The sequence below is a fragment of the Moschus berezovskii genome, chromosome 3, assembly GCF_049115385.1.
Source record: "Moschus berezovskii isolate FMDL1 chromosome 3, NW_MosBer_1.0, whole genome shotgun sequence".
NCBI lineage: Eukaryota > Metazoa > Chordata > Mammalia > Artiodactyla > Moschidae > Moschus > Moschus berezovskii.
Window position 1 is genome coordinate 57,807,502 of NC_142462.1, and position 19,232 is coordinate 57,826,733.

Below are 19,232 nucleotides of genomic sequence, written 5' to 3' on the forward strand. Positions count from 1 at the left end.
TTTTCTACTCCTCTGCAATGGACACTTCTCAAGGAGTTGTCTGTGCTCAGTGAATCGCCTTCTTGACCCTCACCCACTCCTGAACCCCCTCCAATTGAGCTTCTGTCAGAACTATCCTAGTCAAGTTCACCAACCACCTCCAAATTGCCAAATCTAACTTTCAAATGGCCTGTATTCTGTTCACAGTTCACAGTAGTATTTAGCAGTTTCTGATTCCACACTGGTCACCTGGTTTGGATTGCCCCTGAAATCCTGACTCTTGTTCCTGGGAAAGAAATACAATTTTTTCAGTTTTTCTGAGCAAAGCAAATCTACCTCCAACCAAGTTGCAAAGATCTCACATTCTACTCAATAATTTGTTGAAATAATTTTTCCCAAACAAATACAAAGAATTTTTCTCCTACAAAGAATTTTGGTGACAGCTGTTAGTGTCATAACATATTGCTATTGTGATATGCAAACCATACTGACATTTAAGGATGGCATAAAGGTGTTAATTAAAAAGCAGGAAAAACAAAATTTGAAGTTGTTAGTCTTTTATCACTATCCCTCTCCCTCTTGCTTGACTTTCGCCTCAGTTTTTGATTATTTTGTGTTTACTATGTTTGCCATTGTCCATGGGGTCACACAGAGTCGGACACGACTGAAGTGACTTAGCAGCTGCAGCAGCAGCATCACACTTTAAATAAATGTTGACCTTTATTGATATTTAATTATTCTGGGTCACCTCAAGAAATTCTAAAGCAAAGTCTATGTGGATTATTTAACTTGAAGAAAACAGACATCTTCACCATATTCTCATGTATTTTCAAGAAATATAATGTACCTCTATTCAACTCATCTATTACATCTTTTATTCAGATATAATAGTTTTCTTCATTATATTTCGTTATCTTATTTTTCAACTAAATATGGGAATATATGTAATGTTCTTTGCTCTATTCACTCAATGAAAGGTAAGCTGTTCATAGTTGTTGTTTTAGTGCCAGCTATTTCTTTTCAGCATTATTCCTAGTTTTTAACCCCACAGTGAACGACACTTCCCCCGCAAACTTATTTTCTATGTAAGAAAGATAGTGGCTTCTGTAAATTTTTACTTACTGACTCCCTTACTGAATTATGTTATTTAATTTAGAGCCTAAATTTATGTTATTTAATTTAGAGCCTAAATTTATGTTTGAATTTTCCAAACAGCTTATATGCAAACACTGTTATCCATCTTGTTCAATTTTGTTATTTTTATGTATGGCTTAGTACTTCCAGAATAACTATTAAATAATTAAAGGCCACAATGGCAAGCCACTCCAGTACTCTTGCCTGTAAAATCCCATGGATGGAGGAGACTGGTGGGCTGCAGTCCACCGGGTCGCTACTAGTCGGACGCGACTGAGCGACTTCACTTTCACTTTCCACTTTCACCCATTGGAGAAGGAAATGGCAACCCACTCCAGTGTTCTTGTCTGGAGAATCCCAGGGACGGGGGAGCCTGGTGAGCTGCCATCTATGGGGTCGCACAGAGTCGGATACGACTGAAGTGACTCAGCAGCAGCAGCAGCAGCAGCATGATAACATTTTGCCTTTGTTCTGCCATCTATGGGGTCGCACAGAGTCGGACATGACTGAAGTGACTCAGCAGCAGCAGCAGCAGCATGATAACATTTTGCCTTTGTTCTACACCTGACTGCTTTTAATGCCTCCAGTGATTTCAATTATGATGTTTGCTTTAGGTTTTAGGCAAAAATCTCTATACTCTAAAATATTTCTATCTGCCACATGGTACAAAAAGATTTTGAATGTAGTCCAATGACATGTCTTTTGATGGCACATTTTGAAATTTATATTTTGTTTATAAACTGGTGTACAGTAGATGTATTTAGAATTTTTCTTGTATAAACTAGTTTTCATGCTTTTCACAGTCCTTAGGTCCATTAATTTCCCACTTTTTATTATATTTCATCTTTCAGTTATCTAGAGCCTATATTTCAGTTCAGTCAGTTCAGTCGCTCAGTCGTGTCCAACTCTTTGCGACCCCATGAATCACAGCATGCCAGGCCTCCCTGTCCATCACCAACTCCTGGAGTTCACTCAAACTCATGTCCATCAAGTCGGTGATGCCATCCAGCCACCTCATTCTCTGTCGTCCCCGTCTCCTCCCACCCCCAATCCCTTCCAGCATCAGACTCTTTTCCAGTGAATCAACTTGTCACATGAGGTGGCCAAAGTATTGGAGTTTCAGCTTTAGCATCAGTCCTTCCAGTGAACACCCAGGATTGATCTCCTCCAGAATGGACTGGTTGGATCTCCTTGTAGTCCAAGGGACTCTCCAGAGTCTTCTCCAGCACCACAGTTCAAAAGCATCAATTCTTTGGCAGTCAGCTTTCTTCACAGTCCAACTCTCACATCCATACATGACCACGGGAAAAACCATAGCCTTGACTAGACGGACCTTGGTTGGCAAAGTAATGTCTCTGCTTTTTAATATACTATCTAGGTTGGTCATAACTTTCCTTCCAAGGAGTAAGCGTCTTTTAATTTCATGGCTGCAGTCAGCATTTCCAGTGATTTTGGAGCCAAAATAAATAGTCTGACACTGTTTCCACTGTTTCCCCATCTATTTCCCATGAAATGATGGGACCAGATGCCATGATCTTTGTTTTCTGAATGTTGAGCTTCAAGTCAACTTTTTCACTCTCCTCTTTCACTTTCATCAAAAGGCTTTTTAGTTCCTCTTCACTTTCCGCCATAAAGGTGGTGTCATCTGCATATCTGAGGTTAGTGATATTTCTCCTAGCAATCTTGATTCCAGCTTGTGCTTCTTTCAGCCCAGTGTCCCTCATGATGTACTCTGCATATAAGTTAAATAAGCAGAGTGACAATATACAGCCTTGATGTACTCCTTTTCCTATTTGGAACCAGTCTGTTGTTCCATGTCCAGTTCTAACTTTGCTTCCTGACCTGCATACAGGCTTCTCAAGAGGCAGGTCAGGTGGTCTGGTATTCCCATCTCTTTCAGAATGTTCCACAGTCTATTGTGATCCACACACATTATATATTTATATACATATATAAAATATATAAATATATATATTTAAATATATAGCCTATATTTAAGCACATTAAAAAAAGATATGTACCTAGTTATTTTGTTTTCTGAAAGTGAAAGTCACTCAGTCACGTCCGACTCTTTGTGACCCTGTGGACTATACAGTTCTTGGAATTCTCCAGGCCAGAATACTGGAGTGGGGAGCCTTTCTCTTCTACAGGGGATCTTCCCAACCCAGGGATCAAACCCAGGTCTCCTGCATTGCAGGCGGATTCTTTACCAGCTGAGCCACAAGGGAAGCCCAAGAATACTGGAGTGCGTAGCCTATCCCTTCTCCAGCAGATCTTCCCAACTCAGGAATCGAACTGGGGTCTCCTGCACTGCAGGCGGATTCTTTACCAACTGAGCTATCAGGGAAGCCCAACCCTAGAACCCTAGCATATCTGGGAATGTCAGTACATCACCTTTATGTATGAAATAAAACATCTAACTGTACACATTTTTAAAAATAAATCCTCCATTCTCAGATCTATAGATTTTGGTCCCCTGAAAAACTGGAAATGGCATCATAAATTTGATGTGTTAAGAACACTGTTCACCTTAAATTAAAAATCGAATAATTTATTTTTGTAAACTTAAATTTCATATGAGAATGAAATACATTCTATGTCCTTATGATAATATAGTCTGTATTGTGTGTATAATCAATAACCTAGCACTTTAAAACTTATGTGACCTTTTATTTAGAGGATGTTTTGAATAAAATTCAAGATGAAGGCTTTAAAATACTGCTGCAAAGACAGATAGTATTATCAGAAGAAGAAGCAAAAACACTGTGCAAAGAATATGAAAATAAAGATTATTTTGGAAATGTTATTGAAAACATGACCAGGTAAAATAGAATTCAGGTTGAAAAAGCACAGGTTGATTTATGTTTGAATCATTTAACCTTCTTTTAACCCTGCTTTCTGTTCAAGTTGCCAAACCTCTCAATTCTGTAAAGATGTGCTGAGTCTCTTTGCCAAAATTACTTCCATTTTGATTCCCTGCTCAACTGTGTGTCTTCTGTGGTCCCCCTGGAATGTTATTAGAGCAATGCAAGTTCCCAGTGAAGCCTCTGGAGTCTGGTTGCATTGAATTGCATAGCCAGTTTGTGCAGTATCATCAAGTCCAAGCAGACAGCTATGACTGACTCTCAAGGGTTTTGGTAATCCTAAAGTTCACTAGCCCGAGGAGATGAATGGGACAGGTTTCTAGCATAATAAATGAAACAGCAGCCAGACAAGAAAGCCAGCAATCATGTATAATATAAATCAGCAGGGGCATGGGGACAGTACCTGTATTGTCCCTAGACCACTCGATCAGAACCAAGGCCCTTCTTTTCCCTTCCTTTCTCTGCTTACTTTCTTTGATGAATATACTCTTGAGAGTCCACCAACAGAAATTAATTTCATACTCTTGGTAAAAAGGGTTATTTTACTATTTTCTTCTAACAAATACACTTGCATTATTTATCTGTAATTAGCTACAAGCCATCGGAGAAGGCAATGGCAACCCACTCCAGTGTTCTTGCCTGGAGAATCCCAGGGACGGGAGAGCCTGGTGGGCTTCCGTCTATGGAGTCACACAGAGTCGGACACGACTGAAGTGACTTAGCAGCAGCAGCAGCAGCAGCTACAAGCCATAGTTTCATTAACTGTGTTTTATTATTTTCTAACAGTGGTCCATCTCTAGCCCTTGTTTTAGTAAAAGAAAATGGCTTAGGATACTGGAAACAGTTAATTGGACCAAGCAATGTTGAAGAAGCCAAAGAATATCTTCCAGAGAGGTATGATTCATGCCATGGGTCCCCAGATTTTTTCATGGGAGCCATTTTGATTTCCTTTTGGATATAGGATACAGGAACTACAGTTCTCGTCCAAAGTAGGTTCTCAGGAATGCTTCTTTTGTTGGGTAAGGAAAAGCCCAGTGCCAACCTGACTGAAAGCCCAGCCCAGTGCCAACCTGAATATGGCCAAGGCTTTGCAAGAGAATGTGACCAAGGCTGCTTCGTTTGGGGCTGGAAGTAAGTGGTAGCTACCAAGCCAGAAGTCCGTATCTTGGCAGAAATATCTGTCCCCTGCATTGTTTAGGAGAAATTCTTTTGAGAAGGGCACAATCATCCTGTAGGTTATTTAATTGATATATGAGTTAGAAGACAATGATGACTAGCTTAATATGTAGTCTACAATTTGGTGGGAACATTTACAAAGTAATTTACTGATGAGTCTTAGAATTTTGTAATCAGCTAAAAACCTAGCATGTTACCTGTTACCTAGTTCAATTCAGTCGCTCAGTCATGTCCGTCTCTTTGTGACCCCATGAATCATAGCATGCCAGGCCTCCCTTTCTATCACCAACTCCCGGAGTCCACCCAAACCCATGTCCATCGAGTTGGTGATGCCTTCCAACCATCTCGTCCTCTGTCGGCCCCTTCTCCTCCTGCCCTCAATCTTTCCCAGCATGAGGGTCTTTTCAAATGAGTCAGCTCTTCACATCAGGTGGCCAAAGTATTGGAGTTTCAGCTTCAGCATCAGTCCTTCCAGTTAATACTCAGGACTGATTTCCTTTAGGATGGACTGGTTAGATCTCCTTGCAGTCCAAGGGACTCTCAAGAGTCTTCTCCAGCACCACAGTTCAAAAGCATTAATTCTTCTGCTATCAGCTTTCTTTATAGTCCAACTCTCACATCCATACATGACCACTGGAAAAACCATAGCCTTGACTAGATGGACCTTTGTTGACAAAGTAATGTCTCTGCTTTTTAATATGCTGTCTAATACCTGTTACCTGCTGCTGCTGCTGCTAAGTCACGTCAGTCGTGTCCGACTCTGTGTGACCCCATAGACGGAAGCCCACCAGGCTCCCCCATCCCTGGGATTCTCCAGGCAAGAACACTGGAGTGGGTAGAGGCACTTTAAAAAATATTTTTTGATCTTAGCTGCTGGGCTTTGTCTCAGCTGAGGGAAGGAGATAGTATCTCATTCATCTCTGTTCTTGGCATGTAGCTGATGGAAATAAACTGAATTTAGGTGAATTTGCAATTCATCTAAATTCTTTGTGCTAATTTCCGAGCAGGATTGAATTCAGGGGAAGAAAAGCCCTCCTTCAAGTGAGCAAGAATAAAGATGCTTTATCAAACATAGGAAACGTTTGTATCCATGCTGCCACAATAAATAACAGGACTTATGATACATCACGTATATAAAGTTGAAGTGTTTTCTTTTGGGTATAAGATCTTGAGTTGGACTTGTCCTGAAGGAGGCATATTACACTCTTTTGACCCTCCTCTCTTATGTCTCTGTTCCTGTGCCAAAAAATTACTGTAAAAGGATAATATGGCTTGGACACTCTTTATGTGGTATGAGCAGGGTGCCATAGAACCTCTTAATGAAATGTAGCAGAGAATGCAATTTATGGTATCAGAGAAAAGAATCCTTATCAATACCTGGCCTATACATGTAGGCACACTCTTCTAGAAGTTCTGGCTCTAAGTGTGGAGGCTACATACCAGCACAGAGACATTTTCTCCAGGTGAAGGCACTCAGTAACTGCCCCTCTTCTCCCCTAGGATATATTACTCTAGAATATATTTATAATTTAAATCCTAAGCCCTTATGATCCCTAATGTTGCCACAAGTTCACAATGCCTCTTAGCCATTATTTTTGATTGCCTCCTTTTCTAAGTTGCCTTAGACATAACTCCTGCACTTGGGCATCAGACTCTTTACTCTCCATTGCTTAATCTGAAATATGGTCACTTGCATAGAAGAGAAACACAGCAGTCCTTCTCTCCTATCCTTACATGCACACACACACACACACACACACACTCACAGACACTTTTTTCCAAATACCACGTCTAACAGCCTAATAGAGGGCCTGCTTGTAGTTCTCTGCATTGAATGGCGTCAGTTCTGGTGACGTTATCATTCATTATATGAATCTCCCTGACAATCACAGGCTCTTAGTCTACAAATATCTTCGAATCAGAGATGTGAGAGCAGCCAAGGACTGAATGGGAAGGTCATGTTAGATAAAGAAATCTGAAATGGTCACTGAAAAAATTAGAGAGATTTTACCAGCTGAGCCGCAAGGGAAACTCAGAGATAAGAAAGGGGTCTTAAAACTTAGGACAGAAAGCCAAGTTTCCAGTGATGTCAGTCGGTGAACAGGAAGGGAGATTATTTGCTGTGGCTGGATTTTGTGGGTTGCTTGCTCAGGGCTATGTTTAAAGGGCAGAAAATTAATGAGCAATGAATATCACTTCTACTGAAATATAAATAGATAGGCAGAGGGACAGAAAGAAAAGGGTGCAACTGGAAAACACTGAGGAATAATGGTTGACTTTGGAGATATGTATTCATCTATCATACAAAAACAGAACTGGAATAAACTACCCCGGCAGGGCTTGTCCATTACCATCAATGTCACTCCTGCCTTGTTCCACAAAGCCACTTGGTATGCTCCTCTTTTACTGCTGCTTTCCTTACCTGGAGGGTTCCACTGCCATGTCTCCTGGATTCAGTGTTTATAATTTGGTATCTTTGGAATAGGTCAAATGCCATCTTTAGTGCTTGATATTATTTAGTGATTAAAGAAGGAGAAGGAATTTATTGACAGCTTAATATGCACCGTATATTTCAAACACATCATCAGACTACATCTTCAAAGACTCCTTCTGAAACAGGGTTTATTATCATATTCATATTTGAGACAACTGAAGCACAGACAAGTAAAATAGTTGATCAGTATCATGTAGCTAGCAAGTGATACCACCAGAATTCTATATTCTGTTCTTTTCCACTGCACCCGGGTGTTCACTCCATCTCTGACACTTGTCAGTATCCATTATCATGATTACTGAAATGTTCAACTCCTTTCTTCCTAATGCCTGCTACCTCCTTAAAGGTAATAGCAGGGCCCCAGGCCATTCTGCAATTACTTCCTTTTGCAGAATGCAAATATGAAGTTTTACATTTTGTTATGTTATTTTATATATTATGTTATAACAGTTTTTGACTTGACTTCTTTTTCAAAGTTTATGCGCACAATTTGCAATGGAAGGTTTGCCTATCAACCAGTTGTATGGAAGTGATTCACTAGAAGCTGCTGAAAGAGAAATACGATATTTCTTTCCTCCTCAACACACTGTGGCACTGATTAAACCTCATGTAACACAAGAACAAAGAGGTAGATATATAAAGATAGAACCAATGTATACGTTTTTCTCCAACTTCTGTGGAATTTTGCAAAGTAAAGAAAAGTTGAAAGAATAAAGAAATGAGCACCTTCATTATCAGGCGGTAGTGCTCCAAGTTTAGGTTGTAAGAGATTTTGACCAGATTTCCTTTATTTAATCACCTTAATGGTGCCCTGCCAGTTCAGTGAGAAGAGTTCAGGTTGGCTGTCTTTTCCAATCCATATCTAGAAGATCTATATTCAAGAAGTTCCTTGGCATTTTCAGTGTGGAGATGAAAACATGTCTTCACTTTTGGCATAGAAACAGATTTCCTCCTTTATAGACCACTAGACATTTCAGGTGGTTTCTGGGAAGATGGATCCCAGAAAATGAACATCTACGTTAACATATTGAAGTTCTTCTGAATGTCCCTCTGGTACCTTTTCAGTTTAGTTTAGCACAGTTTTGGTTTTTTAAAACCACTGTATGCAAGTGATACTAGGACCTTCCTTAGTTATTTCAATCTACTTAAATACAGAACAAAAATGGAGGCAATCTGCAAGACTATCAAATATCTGTTTTCCCTAGAGGAAATCATGAACATTATTAAAGAGACTGGATTTGATATAACACAGATGAAAGAAATACTCCTAACTGAAGAGGAAGCAGAGAAAATTTATTTTAAAATAAAAAGAAAAGCGTTTTATAAGGATGTCTTGGATGTTTTGGCTGAGTAAGTTTCTGATATATAGAAGTTCCTTGCATTGTAAACATAGTAACTGTTTGTTATAGAAACTTTGAAAAATACAAAAAATTCATTAAAACATTCTACCTAATCTAATTCATGAGAAAAGCACCCTGGTAATATTTGGAGTTCATGTTTATTCTAATTCCTTTTTTTCCTTCTCTGTTTTCTCTTTCTTTGTTTCTTTAGGTCTTCACATTAGATATAGAGGCTATCTGCTTTTAAACAACTGCTTTGCCAACATACTTAATCTTTGCCTTAGTTTCCTTATCCATAAAATGGGGATGTTAATAGGACCTACTTCATTGGTACTGTTGTGAAGGCTAAATAATCGATACATTGAAAGTAACTGGAATAGTGCCTAGCATGTATCCCTAGAATTAAAAAACAACATTCTTCTAGAACAAAAATCCTTTGAAAGGGACTTCCCTGGTGGTCCAGTGATTAGGATTCTGTGCTTCCACTGAAGAGGGCATGGGTTCAATCCCTGGTCAGGTAACAAAGACCTAGCAAGCCATGCAGCATGGCCAAAAAACCCAGAAAAACAAATCCCAATAAACCTATTGGGTGAGGAAAAAATTAAATTTTTTTTTTAAAAAGCAGAAAAATCACACTGATGAGGACAAAGAATAAAGACGAGCTCTCTGGATGAAGCTGTGGCATTCTGTCTTTAGCTGTGTATTCAGTCTCTACAGTTACCAATAGTTCAAGTCTTCTGAAAGCATTCTTGTTTGCAGGGGTACATCTTTGGTCATGATTCTGACCAAGTGGAATGCTGTTTTAGACTGGAGACGATTGATGGGTCCCACAGACCCAGAGGAAGCAAGACTACTGTCCCCAGATTCTATTCGAGCCCAATTTGGAACAAATATTTTGAAAAATGCTGTCCATGGAGCATCTAATATAGAGGAGGCAATGCAGACGATTAGTAGAATGTTTGAAGACTTTGTTCCTGAGAACCTTGAGGAAAACTAAAGTACAGTACCTCTTGAATTATTATTTTATCTCCTTATTACAGTGGCTGGACCTAGGACAAGGCTGGTCTATAAAGACCAGAGTTCTCCCCATATTCCTGAATCAACTTTATTTCCTGCCAGACACACTCTGCAGGTCTGTAGCAGCCTGGGAGCTTTGTAGATGCCAGGGACCTGAGAGACAGTAGGGCAAGTGAGACATCTGTGGATTTGCCAGCCTTGGTTTTAAACCTATGGGTTTGAAAGCCCTGGTCTCCAGCTGTGTCTGTGCCATCGGCTATGACTCAGTCTCATCAGTCTCTCTCCTTTCTTCCCCTCCACTTCTTCACTCTGAGTGGTCAAAGTTTCACTAAGAAGCCTCAACTCTATCCTTTAAGTGTCTGGAACCTTGGAGCCTATTACTACCTGTGGGTACTATATGACCATGGAATAGAATAGAATATTAGAAAGTATAGAATAAAAGGCAACCAGTTCTATTTTTTGGCAAAGAGGTGCTTATTGGGGCGAGGCAGCCACGTAAAATGTATGTGAATTGAGTCTTGCTCAGTCATTGATTGAAAGCTTTTCCATCCTGGACAATATGGGAGATAAGAGTGTAAGATAATTTCCCCATAAAACCTACTTTCTTTCTTTAATTTCAAAGAGCAAGCTCACAAATGTACACCCGTGTGGCTCTGGTTGCTGACTTGAATGTGGAGTACAGTCCCCACCTGGACAAGCCAAACTGAGAATCAGCCTCCAGAGCATAACGAAGAAGCAATGTGAAATGGAGCAATCCCTTCACACCCAACTGGTTCCTCAGGAAGAGATGAGCAAGCACATTGATTCCTAATATTATTGATAAGCCATGATTTCTCTAGATATAAGAATGTTGTATTAATAGATTATGCATAGAAATAAAGGTATATTCTGGCATAGTGTGCTCATTCCATTAGTCCAGCTCAGTTATAGACCAAAGCATGATGGTACAACCCTTGACCACTTATGTTAGGAAAATATGTATTGTATATCTGCTTGAACTATGGGTGCTTAGTTAATACAAAACTATGGGTTCTTGGTTAATAAATAATAATTAAGGTTACCTTCAGGGAAATACAAATATGATGAGGAGACAAAATCACAGAAACAATGACTGATTATAACTCCTATCTGTACATTATTAAGCATGTCAGTGAGGAGTGCCTGTGGAGCAGGTGGTGAGTACAATTACATTCTGTTTACAGTGTCGATTAGAAATATAGTGTAGATCGAATGTCAACATACCTCCCCGCCTTTTGTGATGAGGGAAACATCATGAATAATATAAGGGATGTTTAATTAGTGTATATTTCAGTGCTGAATTGATAGGTGTGTATTTGATGGGTAGGAACTGGAGAAGGTAATGGATCAAATAGATCTTGAAAAATGGGTAGGATTTCCAAAATCAGAGGTGAAGAAGCAAGAAAGGAGTTCTACACACACACACACACACACACACACACGGGCTTCCTTGGTGGCTCAATTGGTAAAGAATCCACCTGCAATGCAGGAGACCTGGGTTTAATCCCTGGATTGGGAGATACCTTGGAGAAGGAAATGGCAACCCACTCTGGTATTCTTGCCTGGGAAATCCCATGGACAGAGGAGACTGGTAGGCTGTAGTCCATGGACTCATAAGAGTTGGACATGGCTTAGTGACAAAACCACCACTACACACATATATTCACATTTTGCTGGTTTCTGTCTTATGCTGTCACTATATCATAACTCTCAGGGGCCTAGTATTGTGGGTATGTTTCAGACATTCAAGAATCATTTGTTTGGCTCTTGTTGGACACTGTTGCAGGGCTGTATATACACAGTCCTTGTCGTAAAGGAGCTTAAGACTCTAAAGGCTGGAGATTTGGACTCTGTGGGAGAGGGCAAGGGTGGGATGATTTGGGAGAATGGCATTGAAACATGTAGATGACATGATCCTCTACACAGAAAACCCTAAAGACTCTACCAGAAAATTACTAGAGCTAATCAATGCTGGGAAAGGTTGGGGGCGGGAGGAGAAGGGGACGACAGAGAATGAGATGGCTGGATGGCATCACCGACTCTGTGGACATGAGTTTGAGTGTACTCTGGGAGTTGGTGATGGATAGGGAGGCCTGGCGTGCTGTGATTCATGGGGTTGCGGAGAGTCGGACACGACTGAGTGACTGAACTGAACTGAACTGAACTTAACTGAATCAATGAATATAGTGAAGTTGCAGGATATAAAATCAACACAGAAATCTCTTGCATTTCTATACACTAATAATGAGAAAGTAGAGAAATTAAGGAAATAATTCCATTCACCATTGCAACGAAAAGAATAAAATACTTAGGAACATATTTACCTAAAGAAACAAAAGACCTATATATAGAAAACTATAAAACACTGGTGAAAGAAATCAGAGAGGACACTAATAGATGGAGAAATATACCCTGTTCATGGATTGGAAGAATAAATATTGTGAAAATGAGTATACTACCCAAAATAATTTATAGATTCAATGCAATCCCTATAAAGCTACCAATGGTATTTTTCACAGAGCTAGAACAAATAATTTCACAATTTGTATGGAAATACAAAAAACCTCGAATAGCCAAAGCAATCTTAAGGAAGAAGAATGGAACTGGGGGAATCAATCTGCTGGACTTCAGGCTCTACTACAAAGCCACAGTCATTAAGACAGTATGGTACTAGCATAAAGGCAGAAATATAGATCAATGGAACAAAATAGAAAGCCCAGAGATAAACCCACACACCTATGGACACCTTATCTTTGACAAAGGAGGCAAGAATATTCAATGGAGAAAAGACAATCTCTTTAACAAGTGGTGCTGGGAAAACTGGTCAGCCACTTGTAAAAGAATGAAACTAGAACACTCCCTAACACCATACACAAAAACTCAAAATGGATTAAAGATCTAAATGTAAGACCAGAAACTATAAAACTCCTAGAGGAGAACATGGGCAAAATACTCTCTGAGAAAAATCACAGCAGGATCCTCTCTGACCCACCTCCCAGAATATTGGAAATAAAAGCAAACATAAACAAATGGGACCTAATTAAAATCAAAAGCTTTTGCACAGCAAAGGAAACTATAAGCAAGGTGAAAAGACAGAATTCAGAATGGGAGAAAATAATAGCAAATGAAGTAACTGACAAAGAATTAATCTCAAAAATATACAAGCAACTTCTGCAGCTCAATTCCAGAAAAATAAACAACCCAATCAAAAATGGGCCAAAGAACTAAACAGACATTTCTTCAAAGAAGACATACAGATGGCTAACAAACACATGAAAAGATGCTCATCATCCCTCATAATCAGAGAAATGCAAATCAAAACCACAATGAGGTACCATTTCACGTGTCAGAATGGCTACTATCCAAAAGTCTACAAGCAATAAATGCTGGAGAGGGTGTGGAGTAAAGGGAACCCTCTTACACTGTTGGTGGGAATGCAAACTAGTACAAACACTATGGAGAACAGTGTGGAGATTCCTTAAAAAACTGGAAATAGAACTGCCATACGACCCAGCAATCCCACTGCTGGGCATACACACCGAGGAAACTAGAATTGAAAGAGACACATGTACTCCAATATTCATCGCTGCACTGTTTATAATAGCCAGGACATGGCAGCAACCTAGATGTCCATCTGCAGATGAATAGATAAGAAAGTTGTGTGGTACATATACACAGTGGAGTATTACTCAGCAATTAAAAAGAACACATTTGAATTAGTTCTAATGAGGTGGATGAAACTGGAGCCCATTATGCAGAGTGAAATAAGCCAGAAAGAAAAACTCCAATGCAGTATACTAACACATATATATGGAATTTAGAAAGATGGTAACGATAACCCTGTATAGGAGACAACTAATCTTTGAATGTATAGGCATAAAGTTGTTTCTATTATTTATATTCTTAATGCTTCTATGACTAATTCCCATTTTGAATATTGTTTATTTGCAAAATTTTTCTTGTTGATTATTGTTACCTGATGTTTACCTTTTTAGAGAAGCTTTTTAAGGCAGCTTTGACTCTGTTGAACCTGTCAATTTTATTTTTATTGCATTAATACCTGGTATGTATTAGGTGCTTTCTTTTCTTTATGATTATTTTGCTTATCTTGCTAACTTCTTAAACTGGCTGTATAGTTGTATACTCATTGCTTTTCCTTTTTATGTAAAGTCTACTACATTTAAGGCCTCGGTGGATAATGTTTTCCATATCCCATAGGTTTTAAGACTTTGCATTTTTTTAATCTTTCTTTAATGATGTTGTTTTTAAATGCCATGTACCCAGTGAGAGATATAAACACATTGTAAATTTCAGTTTTCTAATAAAAAATAAATTAAAAAAAAAGAAACATGTATATTATCATATGTGAAATGAATCACCAGTCCAGGTTCAATGCATGATACAGAATGCTTGGGGCTGGCACTGGGATGAACCAGAGGGATGGTATGGAGAGGGAAGAGGGAGGGGGGTTCAAGATGGGGAACACATGTACACCCGGGGCAGATTCATGTCAATGTATGGCAAAACCAATATAATATTGTAAAGTAAAAAAAATCTACAGAAAAAAGAAATTAATATGTGTTCTAGGATTCTTAGAGGTAAGCACAGAGTGAGCAGATGCATATTTGTGACAGAGAGGGAAAAAGAGATTGAAGTTACCCAGAGAAAAGGCACTGCAACAATCACAGTGGAAATTGACAGCCACACAAAATCATGTGGAAATGTGACTTAGTGATCAGTGAAATAATCAGAGAATTTTTAGAAAGCTGCATTGCGCCCACAAGACTTGATAATTGGCTACAGTTCTACCACATTACAGTTGAATTGTCAAAAGCCAAAAATAAAGACGGAAATTAGAGTGCAATAAGACACAAACACCTGTCATGTACGTGGAATCCACAATAATAGCTGGTTCTCATCAGAAATCGTGGAGGCCAGAGTTAAATAGGATAACACATTTAAAGTCCTGAAAGAAAAAAAAATCAACCAAGAAGCCTATACCTAGCAAAACTATCCTTCTAAGACATTCCTAGTTAAAAAAAAAAAAAAAGAAAAACTAAAGGAATTTATTACTGCTAAATCTGCTCCACAAGAAATGCTAGGGAGGGTACTTCAAACTGAAATGAAAGGTCACTAGACAGTAACTCAAAGCCACATGAAGAAATAAAGAACACTGGTAAAAATGTAAAAACCAGTATTACTGTACTTTTGGTTTCTAACTCTTTTTGCCCCCCTATGGTATCAACATATAAAAAAGATGATGAAAAAATGATTATAAATATATATTAATGGGCACACAGTGTACAAATATGCAGTATGTGCCAACAATAATATAACAGGGGAGAGACAGAAAAGTTTAGGAGAAAAGTGTATACTATTAAATACTAGTGGTATATTCCATTATATACTATTGAAATTGGTATTCTTCACAGTAGGTTGTTATAAGTTGTTTTTTGTTTTGTTTTGCTTTTGTTATAAGTTTTAGAATGTTAATTGCAATTTCTGAGGAATCACTGAGAAGTTTTATAAACTACTAGAAAAAAGAGGGAAGCAAAATGGTGTGCTAAACATAAAAAGTCAACCAATTCAAAACAAGACAGTAATGGAAGAACTGAGGAACAAAAGCACACAGGACATATAGAAAACAGATAATTAAATGGCAGACATAAGTCCTTCCTAATCAGTAACTACCTTAAAGGCACATGAGTGAAAGTGAAAGTATTACTTGCTCAGTCGTGTCTGACTCTTTGTGACCCCACGGACTGTAGCCTGCCAGGCTCCTCTGACCATGGGATTCTCCAGCAAGAATATTGGATTGGGTTGCCATTCCTTCTCCAGGGGGTCCTCCCGATCCAGGGATTGAACATGGGTCTCCTGCATTTCAAGCAGATTCTTTACCATGTGAGCCACTAGGGAAATAAAATGAAAGTGAAAGTCACTCAGTCGTGTCTGACTCTTTGTGATCCCATGGACTATACAGTCCATGGAATTCCCCAGGCCAGAATACTGGAGTGGGTAGCCTTTCCCTTCTCCAGGGGATCTTCCCAACGCAGGGATCAAACCCAGGTTTCCTGCATTGCAGGCGGATTCTTTACCAGCTGAGCCACTAGGGAAGCATGGGGTAAGTTCTCCTGATTTAAATGCACATGGAGTAAGTTCTATAATTTAAAGGTGGAGAATAACAGAATGGATTAAAGAGTGTGATCCATTAATATGCTATCTTCAAGAGACTCACTTTCAATCCAAAGACACAAAAAGATTGAAATTAAAAAGATGGAACAGAATATTCCATGCTAATAGTAACTAAAATAAAGCTACGGTACCTATATTATAATCAGAAAATTATATTTTACATCAAAGAAGTTAATGCAAAAGATAGTAAAGGACATTAGGTATTGAAAAAGATTCACTTTATCAATAAATTGCAAACATATGCACAATAACAAAAGAATTCCAAAATACATGAAGCAAACTTTGACAGAATTGAAGAGGGAAATAAGTTCCACAATAATGGTTGGAGATTTCAATGGAACTCTTTCATAATAATAATGGATAGAACAAGACAGAAGATCAGCAAGGAAATGGAGGACCTCAGCAATACTATAGTCCAATTAGACCTAAATGACACTGCTATTACCTCAGGAGTGGTCCAGGATTTCAGTAGCATTAAAGCCAAAACTCTTAATAACCAGCAGATGGCATGCGTCACTCAGTTGTACACAGTTGTTCAAAGATTTTAAAAGCAAGACACAGGGACAGGTTATTTTTTTCAGGTTGTAGAATTAGGTTTAAGTAGTCAGAAATCTAATAATCAATGTCCAAAAAGATATATTCAGTTAAACTTTAGTTTATGTTGGTGTTGGTCTTGAGGGGTTTGAACTTAGTAAAGTGGTATGCAGCAGCATGAGGCAGGCATCTGGGGGCTGGGGTTGGTGGTATCTGGGAATATATTCTTCCCCAGAGGAAGAAAGGTTAGAAAAGACTAGAAAATTGTCAGGGCTCCAGCTCACCGGATCTTGAATCTTAGCTGGACTTTAGGCAGCAGATGCATGTCACTGGCCATTGTTTCTGAGGTAATCGGTGCATATACCCTGAAGCAGTGGGCTGAGAGATGTAAACAGATGAGAAGCGCATGATGGTGGGGCCAAGGGTCCAAATACAGGGACTAGCTCAGAAGGTGGGAGAAGGCAATGGCAACCCACTCCAGTACTCTTGCCTGGAAAACCCCACGGACAGAGGAGCCTGGTGGGCTGAGGGGTCGCACAGAGTCGGACACGACTGAAGCGACTTAGCAGCAGCAGCAGCTCAGAAGGCAGGCAATGATGTGTCTGTGAGGGAAGGAAGCACCTCTAACCCTACAGCCAGACAGAGCTGGGGATGAGTCTCATCTTCATGAACTATACAGTACAGAATAATCTCCAGCCTCTGGCACTGGATCAGTCATGCACCTTGACCCTGAAGCCAGAGTTTCCTTTATTGCCCTACTTAACCCTTGTAGCCCGCTTCCAACATAGGAGACCTGAAGCATTGTTGATTAGAGGCTAATACCTTCCAGGATCCCCTCCCTGTTCCTTATAAGCAGATGCTTTGCAGAAAACGGACCAGTTTCCTAAAATGTGCTCTGCTCTATTCTATGGCCCTCTCCCTGGAGTCTCTTGGCCCTGAGACACCAAGTGTTGATCTGCTGCTAATGATGCTTGCCTGTACAGTGTTCGAACTTGCTCACCCCTTGGAAGTTACTCTGGGAGACCTCCAAAGCCAGTTCTTTTCTCAATGCTTTTAAGAAAGAAGAAAGTTTACTAAGCAATGGTTTATGTGATTTTCAACTGCTAAAATATTTCAGTGACATAATAAATACTTGAAATTATCAGATGACTAAACGGTTAATGAATTTTAAAAATCCATCTGTTTGATTCAACAACAGCATTTGAGAGATCCCTTGATACCATGATGAAACATTATTCATAATACCATGTTTTGCTTAACCTCAGTGTTCTGAACCTCATACTGTTATTCATGTTATTACAATTCTGTGAGACTTGGGATCAGTCCTCTGGCTATGAGTCTTCTCTCTTCTCTAAATGTAGTTGCTAATCAAGTATGCTCCTTTTCCCTCTAAAATATATCACTTATGTGATTTAAATTTGCCATTACAAAAGGTTCTCATCTAGATATTACAGCTGCATGTTAGAATTATCTAGTTATAAAACTACTCTCATACAAATATTGCAACTAGATATATTAGACTTATGCCTATACTGCCTGAAGTTGTAAAGGCAAAATTACACACCATAGAGATTCTTACTGCCATTGACTTCCTTTCAAAGAAGGCTTCCTTACATGCTAGTAGAAACAGACCTCTGTTAGATAGAAGAGTAAATAATGTAAGATATGTAAGATATGAAGGCAGAACTGTCCCTAGGAGACAAGGGAGTCCCTAATGGCTGGCTTGGGTCAAGGTTCCTAGTAGTCTTGACAAGCCTTCCTTAGACACTGAAGAAGCTGGAGAGTTTCTTCCCCAACTTTCTGTCCATCTTCCTTCTGTCTCAGCTCTCCCAGCCCTATTCAACTCCCGCCTCACTCTTTTTCACAGGTGTTTCCTCTAATAGAATCCATATTTGATTGAATTCCATTTTGATGCCTGCTTTTCTGAGTACCCAGACTAACACCCATGTAATCAATAAAAGTTTTCATGTCTACCTGGCTTGCTGCTACTGCTGCTGCTAAGTCGCTTCAGTCGTATCCGACTCTGTGCGACCCCATAGACGGCAGCCCACCAGGCTCTGCCGTCCCTGGGATTCTCCAGGCAAGAACACTGGAGTGGGTTGCCATTTCCTTCTCCAATGCATGAAAGTGAAAAGTGAAAGTGAAGTCGTTCAGTCATGTCTGACTCTTAGCGACCCCATGGACTGCATCCTACCAGGCTCCTCCTTCCATGGGATTTTCCAGGCAAGAGTACTGGAGTGGGCTGCCATTGCCTTTCTGCTACCTGGCCTAAATCCATACTATATTTTATCACCCTCTTTCTCTTTCTCTCTCTGGTAATATGTTTGTGCATGCATGCTAAGTCATGTGAGTCATGTCCAACTCTGTGTGACCCTATGGACTGTAGCCTGCCAGTCTCCTCTGTCCATGAGATTCTCCAGGCAAGACTACTGGAGTGGGTTGCTATGCTCTCCTCCAGGGGATCTTCTCAACCCAGGGATGGAA

General features: G+C 39.5%; 1 protein-coding gene across 1 annotated transcript in view; it reads left to right on the top strand.

Moving 5' to 3' along the window:
* NME8 (NME/NM23 family member 8) overlaps window positions 1-9,984 on the top strand; it is a 40,268-nt gene extending 30,284 nt beyond the window's left edge. Inside the window, exons 11-15 of the mRNA XM_055420164.2 lie at window positions 3,791-3,935; window positions 4,764-4,871; window positions 8,124-8,275; window positions 8,853-8,997; window positions 9,747-9,984. Of these exons, the coding sequence (XP_055276139.2) occupies window positions 3,791-3,935; window positions 4,764-4,871; window positions 8,124-8,275; window positions 8,853-8,997; window positions 9,747-9,984 (788 nt within the window). The remainder of the gene's footprint in view (window positions 1-3,790; window positions 3,936-4,763; window positions 4,872-8,123; window positions 8,276-8,852; window positions 8,998-9,746) is intronic.
* The last annotated feature ends 9,248 nt before the right edge of the window (window positions 9,985-19,232 follow it).